General features: G+C 39.5%; 2 protein-coding genes across 2 annotated transcripts in view; one reads left to right on the forward strand and one right to left on the reverse strand.

Moving 5' to 3' along the window:
• The window catches only part of LOC139713674 (nucleoporin NUP188-like), a gene marked incomplete at its 5' end in the record, with an annotated part of 59,693 nt that extends 57,244 nt beyond the window's left edge, over positions 1-2,449 (forward strand). The window contains 3 exons of the mRNA XM_071625374.1: positions 600-673; positions 1,133-1,262; positions 1,859-2,449. Of these exons, the coding sequence (XP_071481475.1) occupies positions 600-673; positions 1,133-1,262; positions 1,859-2,080 (426 nt within the window). The remainder of the gene's footprint in view (positions 1-599; positions 674-1,132; positions 1,263-1,858) is intronic.
• A 3,773-nt stretch (positions 2,450-6,222) lies between these two features.
• On the reverse strand, positions 6,223-12,848 carry LOC139713676 (26S proteasome non-ATPase regulatory subunit 5-like; the record flags this gene model as incomplete). Its single annotated transcript, XM_071625375.1, has 4 exons — positions 6,223-7,481; positions 8,811-8,920; positions 10,270-10,711; positions 12,606-12,848. Coding segments are annotated over 4 exons (1,194 nt in total), but the record flags the coding sequence as incomplete, so codon positions are not given.
• Positions 12,849-14,519: the final 1,671 nt, after the last annotated feature.

The following is a 14,519-nucleotide window of genomic DNA, read 5'->3' on the forward strand; positions in this document are numbered from 1 at the left end:
ATGTCTGTATGCCTCCTCAGTGAAGGAATGTCAAAGGTTGTGTGTTTGGCATCTCCAGTCATCCTTCCACCATGTGCCCTCTTTCTACCTAGAATTTTACAAATACACGAAAGAAATTTGTGTTGTCGTGGTGCAGCGGTCAGGTTCAGATTTTATTATTTCCAAGTTTATGAAATACTGTTAACAATTTTGGCAGAATGTTACTTCTAGTTTTAACTGCATTTTGTACAAGGCTTTAACTATATTTCTTACACAACCGAGAACGTATTTATCATCTAGAAATTATGCTCTGCCAATTTTGTGACCATTTTCCATCACACCGTCTGTCTGTTTTGTGTAATCATGCGTTAACAATTCCTTGAACAAGAAATTTAAATATTGCTACTATGTGCACACTTCCAGAGAGTGCTTAGATCAGTGATAATGTGGTGTCGAGATTTTCAGAGGAAATTGATGTTCTTTGGATTAAGAAGCATTTTGTTGTCATTCATAAAACACATAACCTGTGTGGAATCTGCACCATGGAAGAGAAATGCACCCTTCTTCAATAAGGGTCTGCATGAAAGTAATCACAAATAGCATCATTTGATATTTTCCAGCTGGATGTCTCCAAAACGCCGATGAAGGTGACAGAACAGAAAACTTCATCCCCACCTGATAAGGGCATTCAAAGGTAATAAAGATGTTGCACGCTTGCTAACTCATTTCTTACAAACTGTTTTAAGGATCTAGCTTTAATGAATATTTCTGTCTTGAACACTTTCTTCCTTCAAGGTTAGGCCAGAAAATATTCCTTTTGATAATCACTGGTGCTTTTTTCTTCAACAATTTGTAATGTCATAGTCATCGTCATCATCGTTATCATCCTCACAAGTTCTAAACACAGTTGGACATGAACAACAGAGAATTAAATAAAAACGTCTTGTAACTTGTACAGGGTATATCACAGTTAAATATGCTATTTCTGACTATTTCAGTGTGTGTAACACAAACAAGGTAGTAAACTTGAGAAAAAAAGAATGATTAATACATGAATGCACAATTTTCCAAGTTATGTACTGGAAAGTTGTAAATGAAATTCTTTGATATGATGACAGATTTAATGTAACTTATTTCCTGTGTGTGGTCCCAGGTCATCGCTGCTGTTTGTCCTTGAGAATGCAGTCCTGCTAATCATGGCTCAAGGGATGCGCATATTTCGTGACCCATCCATTCCTCCTAGAGACAGACAGCTACTGAAGAGAGAACTGGGCTCAGAACTGGTATGCCACTATTCCAGCCATATCTTTAGATAGTGCCAAGTTGTAGATTTTTCAGTGAGAACTGTTTTGCCTGACTAGTACTTGAATGTTTATCTTCCAGAGGAAATTTGTGAGAACTGGTAGAAGTTTTCTCTCCTCTGCTATTGAGACTAAGCACAACTTCTGAAATGTTGTTTATCTGTTGCTCCTGTTTCAATCGATTTACTACTCTAGTTGCTCGATGCAATGAAAAGACAAAGGGAAAATACACGATAACATAACGTAAATATAAACTCTACAGTAAGTCTGTGCAAAAACTTGGGTCTCAAGTCTTGAGAGATAGTAGCTTCCCATGCTTCATAGTTATGATATGCACAAAATTAGTATAGATTTGTATCTGATTCTTGACAATTATATACTGACACTGAGATCCAAATGCTTTCTTACTTTACAGCATATATTTGCAAGACTGTTTGAGTCCCACATGTTATTGATGATTGATCGGTAATAATATATGTTTATCTTTTAACATGGACCACTTTATGATAAGTGTCATTTATTGTATATGTATATGAAAAGTTGAATATCGTGCTGTTCATATCTTCGATCAAATTTAGAACACATTCCTGACAAGCCTGCAGCGATACTTCCGTCGGGGTAAGCTTGGGTCCCCATCTGATGCTAGTCCTGGTACAGCAGGGGGATTGTCAGCCCGTCTAGCCACTGGGTCAGCAACAGGGGGCCTGAGCAAGGCCTCCCTGAATGCAGCTTTCACAGAGGCCAAGGAACAGCTCTTCTTCAAGGTGGTCCAGGTCTTTGTGCAGCAGCTGATCAAATAGGCCTAAGCAGGAGACAAACAAACTTGTGTCCCAAAGGGGCTTGGAAATCCTAAGTGTCCTTCTACAAAATTAAGAAATACTGGAGAATTTTACAACCACAGGTGAACTTTCTCCTCCTGAAGTTGCATGAAATAAGTAACTCCTTGATCAAACATGGTAATGAAGTCCTGTATTCATTGTGTTGTTTAATGTCAATAATATGCTTATGTGCTCGATATGCAGATGGCTGAAACAGAAGATATGGGGTCTTTTTTACTAGCTGATGTTTACTGGAGGCATTTAAAGACTCAATTACGAGCAGTGCTGGCTTAGGACTTTCCGGCTCTTGGGATGCCGTGTACTGTGTTTGTGAGGTAAACTCACTGTATACCAAGGTACATATGGCCTCTGCACACAACAGTGTGACATGTTTCATACAGTGTTTGTAATCATCATCAATTCAGTACACACTGCCACTGTCTCTCTGAATATTCCTCGTTCATAACAAGTATGCTCTCCATTGAATGCATGGATTGTACATGTATTAATTAACAGGCCATTACATTCCCATAATGTGCAGGGTCATGTATTTGTGCATCTGATGTACACCTATGAACAGACACACACATCTTTCCATATCCATGAAGAGATAGTCTAGAATGCATTTTGTCATGCTGTTCTTTGGTCCGTTTCAAGAAGTGGAATTCCTTGTCTAGTAGTAAACATTGCCATTTCTTCACTGCGTGAAGTATGTTTTGGAGAAATGTGAGTGGTACAAAAGCACATCATCACTGGGGCAACAAGACCTCATATCTACAAAATGTCAAATGTTCAGGAGAGCCAAAAAACATGGCGGCCAAAGCACTGTAGCGAATGGGATAGTCTTTCCTTTGACACGCCGTGATGGCTTCATTTTTGGAGTAAGACAGTTGGGATTTGGCCAGGACATCACTTAACCCATTATTTGACCATTAATCCGAAAAAGTCATTTTCACCAAAATTTCAGATACAACGTTTTGTTACCCCAGCGATGACATACATGTGCTGTATCTTATTGCATAGAATCACACAGGGATTGATGGACATAAAATCATGGGCAGTACATGTTATAAAGAGTAGGGCATAGTCATATCTAATTATAATAAGCTTCTTTTGTGTATCCGGGCAATTATCCCCAGAGGGCAATTGCCCCCCAGCTACACACTGGTTAGTGGTAAGGTTAGAGTAAAGATTAGGGTTAGGGTTAGGATTAGGTTCAGGATTAGGATTAGGACTAGGGCCAGGGGAAGGGTCTGGGGTAATTGCCCTAGATCCCTTCTTTTGTAATGTCAGTAGAAATTACTAAAGTAATTGTCACAGGAGTTAATCCTGCATTAGTGCGTGTAATCGATGGGTATTTATTTGAAATTACAGAATAGAAGAACATGTACATGTATAATATAGGTTAAGAGCTTTTTGGAATGCTGGTCGTTTGACATGACGATGTCATAGCTGCACCATCATACAAGGCCAATAATTGCAACACCTTTAATTGCCGTTCATCACCATTTACCGTTTCGTTGATACGCTTTGTGTATATGACCATGAGCCATGAAACAGGAATTGCACACAATGTAATTGTAACCTGCTGGTCACTGATTAAAATGGTCCAAAATATTTTATGAAAAAGGACCAAAAGATTCTATTTATGGATTTTTATGTAAGAGTTATGTTCATGCACAGATAACAAAATAGAGGCCTTTCTTACAGAGAAAAATGTGATGCAGCGTTTGACTATATCTGGTCAGCTATTCCAACTTCATAGTAGTTTTCACTGAAATCAAGTCTAAATTTCAAGTCTCTATGTTTCCTCCCCTGTACATAACAGTTTTTCCCTCATGCAAGGACATGGGAGTGAGAGTTACTGCACACATACTGTGCTTTCTACTGCACACTGACACAATTTTTAAAAGGCAGAGTATTATGTATTTTGTGTAATGATAAAATGTTAATTTGAAAGTACCTTGCATGTGATTTTTTTTTTTTTTAGAGTTTAGATAAGGGCTCTTGCTGTAAAGATTGCTTATGCGTTTTGTTTGTCAAGTGTTATATGAACTGTACACATGAGTTTATGTTATGTTATGATTTTGAAATAAAACATACTGCAGAGTGCATAGTGATTAGTTGTGTGGAGACTCATTACTAGAACAGTTGTCAAAGAATTCACAAGGTTAGAAAATGGTTGCTTGGGGTGCAGGAGATTCTTGTAAGATGCTTCAACTGGGGATATGATTGGTTCCTCAAGGTAACCAAGCATATTCCTTTTTCTTTTGTTTCACAAATGTTATTTTTCTTTCTTCTGATGCGTAGAATAATTGAAATTGAAAACCATAAAAAAATATTTACAGCTGTAAATTCATTTAAAGGGTGTGTGCAGTTCTAGCCGAGATGACGAGTTAGCTTTTAACTTTTTGTGAGATATTCAGAAACCACTCTATTAGATGTCAAAGAGCATGCAATTCTAAGGGGTATTTAAAGTTTATTTGATGAAAATCGGTTTTGAAATGGCTGAGATATCCAAAACAAAGAGATCCTAATAAAAGGCATGGCCTGTCACCTTTTATTATTATCACTTTTTGGATATCTCAGTCACTTGAAAACTAATTTTCATCAAATAAACGTTGAATCCTTCTTAAAATTACATGCTCTTTCATATTTCATAAGAGGTTTCTCATTATCTCACTATAAGGAATGCTCAAAACATGAATCCCCACCTCAACCAGCACTGTACAGTCCCTTTAAGTTGGTAAAAAAAGAAATGTGCTTCAAGAAGTGTATTGGTGCATTTTGTACACGACAATCAAGGCCATGTAAAAAATTCAAATCTTCCCGTTTGAATAGTGTTAAGTATTCGCGTACATGCAGGTTCTAAATATGCAGAAAGGCCTTAAGAGGGTGCTTTTTCATTTGTTTCAAATACAATGTACTCAGAACAAATGGGCGTATGCCTGGTGTAAAATGTTTCCTCGGTTGCCTAGGGTGAAACACGACAGTACCCCAAGTTGGAGCTGTTTATGAAAACACACACACACAACTTCTACTTCACATGCTTCATCTGGGAACAAATGGGCACATGCTTGGTGTGAAATATATCTCGGGTTGCCGAGAGTGAAACACTACATTCTACAATACCCCCAGTTGGAGTCGTTTATCAAAATGCACACACACACACACACATTAAAAAATATATAAACCGTAGATATGTTCATGATGAGATGTGGTGACGCAGAATGCACACATGGGTCAATCAGGGTCATGGGACTTGGTTCACAAGGGCCCATATTTCATGCATGGCATCCTTTTCTCCAAGTACACTAGTGTACACAGCTGTATGGATGAATTGTTCTGTCTGTAGACACCGGTATGGATGAAGAATAATGATTGTTAATGGGGCTCCTGGAGATGAAGTGAATTTAGCTTCAAACAAATTATCCAGATGAACCACAGACAGGTTCCATCAAAGTTGAAGTTATCATATCTTGAAGCTTGGGTGAGCGTCAGGCCCCTATGGTTCTTGATAAACGTTAAAGAGAAAAACTACTACATGTAGTACATAATACATTAATGTACACTCTCAGCATAAGACTCAAAATCAGACAAAATATTAATACTTGAAAACATGCCAAACAATGGCATTTAATATGTAGGCCAAATCAACACAACACCAAAGATGGGAAACTGAACAGATGCTTGCAATGACTTAATATGCCACATGATATTATTTCCCCGTCTGTTATTTATCAACATGTTTGTTTCACACTTCGAATATAAAGTAAAACTGAATACCACAATTTTTTGTCATAACTTTCCTTCATTGGTATCATTCAAACAGCACAGAGCACATTCCAAATATTTTTGCTCATAATCAAACAGTTTGAAAGTAAATACAATGCAAATACCTGTAGTACAAGTGATTCCCTTTATTAAAAAAAAAATCATTGCCTTTTAAAACTATCATTCCACCAGCATTGATTCCTCACATGATTGATTGATTCTTCAAGCCACCAGTGAAGTAAGATTTACACTGCTTACTGTGTGAATGTCATGTATGATGAGGTTAACACCCCTCCCCCCCCCCCCCCAATAAAAAAAGACAAATGGCACTGTCTATATCAATCATTCTAAAGTAGCTATGGCCTTTGTCACATTTAAAGCTTATACCCGCATTTCTCCAACAGCAGGAAATCACTGTATAGACCATTTTCTTGCTACCAAAAATAGATTTCTATGGATTCCTTCCATCAATGCCAAGAATGGAGGCATCTGCTAATCATACCAAAATAATTAGTCACACCTTTTCCTACAACCATTTGCATAAATTGAACAATAGTACGCTGTACTGTACACTGTAGTGTATAGGAGAGAGAACTTCCGCCCTTGCACAGTACACTGCACATCGAGTGTTGCCTCTAGATTTTAAAATGAGAACACTAATGTGTACAAGATGTGTACCTGGTTGTGAGTCCTTGTAGCATGTATTCAGAACCTGATCATCCCACTCCCAATCTTGTAAAAAAAAATTAAGGGAAAGAATTACTATTTCACCATTGAAAAATCATTACCATGGTTTGCCCAAATTAGCTCATTATATGACGTGAATTGTGCATAGACATGCATGTTACAAACTCTGTAACAAGATAATCTTCTTGCAATAAAGAAATCTGGTATCAGTGTATATTATAACAAGGTTCACCTGTACATGTACTGCTTAAGTCAAAGCTAATTGTTCAGCTATACACCTATTTCTGACTACCAGCCATTAGTGTTTACATTGAAAGCTCTACCATGCACATGATATGCCTCATAACGATGTCTGTTGCAGAGATGGCTGCATGTTACAAGTACCCATTTCACCTTATTAAATCAACCATCCAAACTTCATGTTTTCAAAAAGCAGACATTAGGTCTTTTAGTTACAATTCCAGAAAACTTAAAACTCATTTTCCACTGGGCCAATAATTGTTCATTTGCAAGCACAGTAATTTCATGATGCTCCTTCCATGGCTACCTCGGACTGGACCTGGACAAAGAATGGTCCTTCTCGCACGTATCCCTTCAGCCTTAAGAGGGTGGGGCGACCAAAAATCTCTTCTGTGTGGACAGCCTCTGAGAGAGCTTTCACCACTTCGAACTTGACTTCCTTGCCTTCCTTGTCTGGCTCGGTGGAACGGTCCAAGAGATACTCAAGGAAGCCTGGCTCCTGCCTGAGGCATCTAGCAGCCCAGGGTTGGTTAACTAGGACCCGCAGGATGAGCAGGGCATTGCAGCGGATCTCAGTGAATGGCTGCTTGCATAGAGACAGGAGCAGGTCCAATGGCTTTGAGGCAAGGTTTGTAAACCATTCCTCCTGAGTACTGAGGATATCATCTGTCTGCTCCTCCACCTACACCAAGAAATCCATGGTATTTTTAACAACTCATTAAAAGAAATAGTGAAATATTTGCATGCAGAATAAAAAAATCCCCCAAATTTACATGAGCATTCATATATACATGAAAAAGTTATACACTGTAATAAATCACTTACACTGTACTGGTAAAATTTAGGTTTTTACCAATAATCTAGCACCATAACCCTATCATCCTGCTTTAGTCATTGCTCATTTATTCTTGAACAGGTTGATGTGACATATTGCTCTTTCATTTCTCCTCAAACATGAATCAATTTTGTGAAATTTAGGTGCAAGTCAAAGGAGACTGGTGTGGTACATCACCACATTATCTAATCAGCAGATGTGATCGTGACCAACAATACTTTTTTGTGCCATGACAGATTTTTTTTTAATCAATTGTCACCCTCTGTACAAATGTATACATAAGATCGCAAATATTAATCTACATTTTAACAAGCATGTTGGAAAAAGGCACCAGTGGGATTCGAACCTGTCATCAACAGTATATGACATGTTCGAATCCTACTGGTTACTTTTTCCAACATGTTTGTTATTAAATGTAGATCAGCAGTTGCGATCCTACAAATTCATTTCCACAGGTACAGAGGGTAACAATTGATAAAAAATCTGTCATAGCACATATTCACCCCTCTGAATTACTAATCTCTTTCTTTCACTCAATACTTTTTGTGTATGTATGAAAACGAATAAAACAAATACTTGTATTCCACGACTCTTGATGAGTTAGTTTCATGTCACTTTTCTTCTTTAAATCAACTTGATCAGGGAGCAGAGTTTTATGAAAACAGCTCAAGTCTTGCACAATGTTAAATCTAGCAGTCCTCCTTGGTTTTGCAGTGCAGGTCAGTTATAACTTGTATCAATAGATAAAGCAAATAGTTAAGGCGTATCTCTAATCCTACTGAATAGTCTCATTCCTACTTTATGACTAAGAAAATGACAGGAAATTTAAGAGACTATTCTAACTCTTGCTATAGAATGTGGGTGTAATCTAAATCCAGCTGCTTTTCTGATTTAAAAAAAAATAGTATCAATAGAGGCTTTTTGACCTAGCCTGGACCATTCCAGAGTATTTACACAGACTAATTCATTACAAACATTGCTGGATATACTTATGGCAGCATTTTGAATGCACAAAGCAATTGATTCAAGTGAGCCCTTCAACAGACTGCTTCCAAAATAAACAATAATATTCACAGTTGAATGTCCTCTTTCACTTCTGTGGAATACAGATGAAGATGACAAGCATAGGGGAGAAAAGAGATAATATAATATGTTTTCATGTAAGCCTACACCTACCTGGAGAGTGAAAAGATCCTGCATGGCTGACAGGGCACGAACTCTGGTCTTTTGTGGGGGCTGAACCAACAAGCGTCCCATGTGTTTCATTGCATCAATCATTCGTTGACCTGAAGAATGAAAGAAGACACAATTTTAACTAGAGAAGCACTCTGAGAGCGCAGACCTCCGCCAAGCATGCAGCTCATTTCCACGACTAATCTTGTTCTTCCATAGAGATTTCAGTAATTTCTACCCATATGTATTTTAATAGCATTGGGTGATTTCAAGTTCGGTGCTAGAGCTAGTGCTAGTGCTAGCTCCCACATAACAGCATTAAATCGAGCTCCAACACCGGCGGTCAGATTAACGAAGCGATACCGATCAAAATTATCGATCCCAACACCGAGGTGCTAGCATAGCATCACCGCGCAGTCCGCGAGAATTGTGCGACAAAAAAATTTATCGCGCGTGATTACAGTCAAATATCAAAAGATGCAGCCATGACTGCTTAGTTTTGGACACATAATGAGGAAGACTGATTAAAATACCACAAATTTCATCTCTTCTTGAATCACAATTACCTTAATTTTGCTCCTAGGCTCAGATTTATATAGCCATGTCGAGAGTGTTCGTGTACGTTATGTGGGCGACCACTGCATTAGCACAGACTTTGCACATAAAACGTGCATCTTATTATGGAAGTGAATGCGGATCTCGCATGGCAACGCTAACACCAGCACCGAACTTGAAATGACGAAGATGATAATCCCTAGGGGCTAGTGTTAGTCAATAGGGAAAACGTAAATCGCTAACACAAACGGCGGAGCTCAGTTCAGCAGACGACATTCAACACCGAGCCCAACACCAGCAACCGGAAATACGTCATCATTTTGAGGTCAACTCCCAACACCGACGTGATTTCAAGTTCGGTTTTATCGCCGGTGCTAGTGCTGAGATAGCACTAGCACTAGCACTAGCACCGAACTTAAAATCACCCACTGTGTGCTGAAAGTCGACCAATTTCCCAATATAGAAGCCTTTGTTGCGTCATAAACCCTCAGCTGCACGGCGCGCCTCGCCCTAGAGCACGCATTTTAGTACGCACATGCAAACCTCAAATACGCGCAGCCTGAACTCTCAAGTTCATTGACCCTACCTGTCAAAATATCAAAAATCCTTCATAAATTCCCCAAAAATTCTCGGGTCACTACCAAAATTTAATCGTTTGTTACTTGCATCATTCTAAACCTTTCCTGCAAGTTTCATCCAAATCTGTTTACTACTTTTGAGTTATTTTGCACAAGGACAAACACACAAACACACGAACACACAAACCAACGGTAACGAAAACATAACCTCCTCCCTTGGCGGAGGAAACACAGCAAAAGTGTTACTTACAATCTGCATCAATATAAACAGAATGTGCAGTCAATTGGAACGTTAGCATAATTCAGACTTCTGGGCAATATGTATTTACCTTGTTTATTTAGTGTCTGCTTCCCATCTGCTGACTTCCCAATAAAACCAATGGTCTCCACAGCGATTCCAACAAGTGATGGGTCATTACTGGGCAAAAGGTCAAAGGTCACCTGGAGGAAAGCTCCATGTTTCTCTATGATTGCTTTTGGGTCGAAGTGAGCCATGCACCCAAAGAATTTGATAATGGAGGGGATCAGAAAATCCTGAGAAGGGTCAGCCTGGGCCCCGATTAGGAGGTTCTCAAGCCTTCCCATCACCCCTTGCTGGTCGAGGAAGAGCATTGCATGCTGGGAGGTGGCCATATTAGTCAGCATCTCAATGGCATTGAGCTGAATGAGGTCATCATCTGTGTCAAGATCTGCAAGGAGAGCTTGGAGGAGACTAGATGAGGAGACATGTTCAAGGCCAGCAGGAGAGGATGAGGCGATGCTCGTCACAATCTGTACATAATGACAAAACAGATTCTGATAATTTACTACTCCTATCATAATCTACAAATTCCTACATATATTCAGTATATCATACATATATCATACAATTTGGGGTGTTGATCATTCTACAAATGTAACAAAGAACATTTATTCAAACGTAACAATTTTCCACCTTATGTGACCCTTTTAAACAGAAAGAAAATCAAAAGCTACAAATTGCAATATGATCTTATATCTTCCCAGTAGTAGGTCTGACAAATATCAAACAGATTTTCACACCTTAAAACTGTAAACTGGTACACTGGTGTGCTGCTTAATGCACTTGTCCTTAATTTGTTTTTACATATACATTTAAATGAAGAGATAATACAATTTTCCTTTACGCAATGAACTGTAAAGCTTTTGTTTTGGTCTGTTGTTATTTCTCCAATATAAACTGGCATATCTAATATACTATCACACTTAAATCTACTTAATGGTTCTATGTTTAACTCTTAATGTGCCATACCCAAAACCCCTAACGTGCCAGACGTTTTTACCCAACGCCAGAAAGTTTGCGAACTGGATTGACAATGTAATTTAAAACTGCCATATCTTTGAAACTATTGACTGTTTTGAATTGGGTTCTTCACAAAACATATCAAGAAATAATTGTTCTTTCGTGTCATGTAGTCAGTTTGCTGTAATATCTATCTGAACCTGAAATATTGAAGAAATAATCGGTATCATTAAAAAATCATTATAATTTTTTGTGTAGTATGGAAAGAAAGAGTCAGTCATGATGTTTCTTCAATAGAACGCTCCCTTGACTCTGTGAGAAAGTTTTAGAGCTGCATTTCCTCTTTCAAATGATAACAAATTTGTCTTCAAGAGTTGTATAATTCCAAAGATAGTGGCAGTTCAATTCGTCTTTTCAATTTCATTTTCTGCCTCGGTAATTCATTCCCAAATCTGTGTCCTTTAGTCCCAGATCCTGTATTTGAAACTCAAGTAAATCCCGGGTCGAGTCCTGGAAGAGTGTCTTTTGTCCACTTGAGAAGAAAGCACCTACTAATCCTTCTTTTGTCTCTACTACGGCCGGGCGTACTCTATTGAAATCGGCAGGCCTTTGTACGCGAGGAGTTTGTGCTCGTGCAATTCCTTGGTTTACAGGTCTATACTTTCCGTCCACTGTATATGGACATAGACAAGAACAAAAGCGTGTTCTTCTTTTGTATGCAAGCGTGGGGACGATTAGTGAAGTTCACTGTCCAAGACAAAAGGATGAGAGACTTGACCGACGAACGAAAGCTTTACCCTCACGAGTCTTTGAGGGACAAAATGAAAGCCGCTCCCGCAGGAGAGCGCCCAAGCAGAACAATGCGAGTGGAAACGCATAGACAACACACGCAGATTCAGTAGCATACACACGCGTGGTTTATCAATGAGAAATTTGATCTATACACATCTCGCAGAGGGTGCGCTCTCTGCAGATTTTCCCGACGCGAAAAAAATACATCTAGCTGAAAAATCACGCATTTACTCAAAATTTTCCAATGTAAGCATACTCATATATTTAGTGGAAACGATGGATATGCTAATCAGCTACCAGTACATGTAAGTGGCAGTTTCTTGTTGTAACGCATTTTGGTACCACAAGAACTTAAATGACCAATGTTTTTCGCGCTCTTCTTAGTCGCCGATCGGCGACCATGGCACGTCCAGACTAAGGTCGCCGTTCGGCGACCATGGCACGTTAAGAGTTAAGGCACATAACACATCCACAGTACGTAAGAACTTTTAGATAGTTGAAGAAGCAGTTTTCCATTGATGTGAAGAATTTAACATGTCATACAGCTATACTCACAAATGCCTACAGCAGTGAGTAATGAATGAAACACTGCTGCCTAATCTGGAGTCTTACCTCAAAGACTCGGTAGCGAATGGTTTCACTCTTTTCCGCAGTCTTCTGCAAATCCTTCAGCGGCTGACCCGCTAAGAGCAGCTCCTGACCATTGGCAGTTGATCCCACAGTCTGCAGCACAGCAATAGCTACCTTGGCAACAGCCAGACTATCATCGCCAACCCTGGAGATGATGAGGCAGACGAGGTCTGGATTTGCGAGCAGGGTCATCAGCCCTGAGGGCTCCTCAGCAGCTCGTTTGATCTAACCATAGCAAATCATTTTTAGAAGAAAAAAAAAAAAACAAATGACAGAATTTCTACATGTAGAAGGCATAACACTTACATTCAATACAAAAAGAGTGCATCTCTATAATCCATTAGAGATACTAATCAACTAAATATGTATCCAACTGTACTCACTTGATATCAAGTTGATTTACTAAATACTTCATTAACCTTTACAATCAAGAAACACATATTCTTGGAATACCACAGCAACTGAAGAGGGAACTTTGGAGGAGAGATAAAGCAGTCAATCTATTGTAGCTTGCTTGTGAAAGTGTTTACGAGTTCCTTTACAGTGGTCACATTGAAAATATCTAAAAAAGAAACACACACACAAAACAAGTGATTAATGGCACTGTCACAGTGTATTAATCCAAGCAAAGCGGTAATTGCAGTGGGTACCTGAGGGAACTAAGGAAATTTATGCAAGGTAATATTGTCTGTACCAGTATAATTATCATGTTTTTATGATTCCTCTCAACAGGTGTCAACCAATGAGCACTGAAGTCAATCAAACAAATAGTTGAGCGCGCTGACAAAAGCTGCGGAGACATGGGCGTCACCAGGGGGGGGGGGGGGGGTGCGTTGGGTGCGAACGCACCCCCCTTCAGATCCTTGGAGAAAAAAAAAAAAAAAAAAAAAAACTTCAGTCTGCGAGCGACCTCAACGCCGGACGCTAAATAATTATTCTTTTCATTCTTTTTTTTTATTTTGCACCAGGGACAAAAAAAAAAAAAAAAAAAAAAAAAAAAAAATCGTGGGCAAAAACAATTTGTACCCCCCCAAGTGCGAGCCTTAGCCTCATTAAAAAAACAGAAAAAAAAAATGGAGGGGCAAGCACATCATTTTGCACACCCCCCCCCCTCCATAATTCCAGAGACGAGAAGATTTTCTTGTTTTTGAAAGAAAACAAAAATGACTCCATAAAAATATTGGAAGGCAAGCGCACCATTTGCCCCACCCCACATAATCATTATTCCCGCGATGAAAAGATTTTCTTGCTTTTTTGATAGAAATCTGTCCAACTATTTCACCCAAAAGCAGTGGCGTAACTACGGAGGGGGGGGTGCAGGGGGGGTGCCCCCCCCCCCCCCATCCGCTGGTAAAAGAAAAGAAGACTTACCAAAATAGTAATTCAAGGGTTAGTAAACTGCTTTTGAATGAAAGGGCAACGGCGTAGCCAGGATTTCATCTTGGGGGGGGGGGCGGTTAGTCTGCGAGGGAGCGAAGCGACCGAGCCCGAGCGAGCGGAGCGAGCGAGGGGGGGGGGGGGGAGGGTGTGGGAGGGGGGTGTCCCCCCTCCCACGGTAAGAACTTTTTGCATTTTGATGTTGTAAATGGTGCAATTTGATGCATGTTTTTGCGCGTTTTATCGACGTGAAACAGTCCCGCTTGTTTAAGGTATAGCAGTCTATTTGATGTAGATTATTATTGAAACAATTTGCCTATAAAATGGTATAAGTTAAATACACTTCTTGTATCAATTCTTTTCACTGAATATCTGAACGCAACTGAACCCGAGCTGAGCGGAGCGTGCGAGGGGGGGGGGGGGAGGGGAGGGTGTGGGAGTGGGGTGTCCCCCTCCTACGGTAGGACACCCCACTCCCACGGTATTAGAACTTTTTGCATTTTGATGTTGTAAATGGTG

This window comes from Diadema antillarum, unplaced genomic scaffold (genome assembly GCF_040938485.1).
Source record: "Diadema antillarum isolate AM-2024a unplaced genomic scaffold, OU_Dant_1.0 seq00002030_RagTag, whole genome shotgun sequence".
NCBI classification, from domain to species: Eukaryota; Metazoa; Echinodermata; class Echinoidea; order Diadematoida; family Diadematidae; genus Diadema; species Diadema antillarum.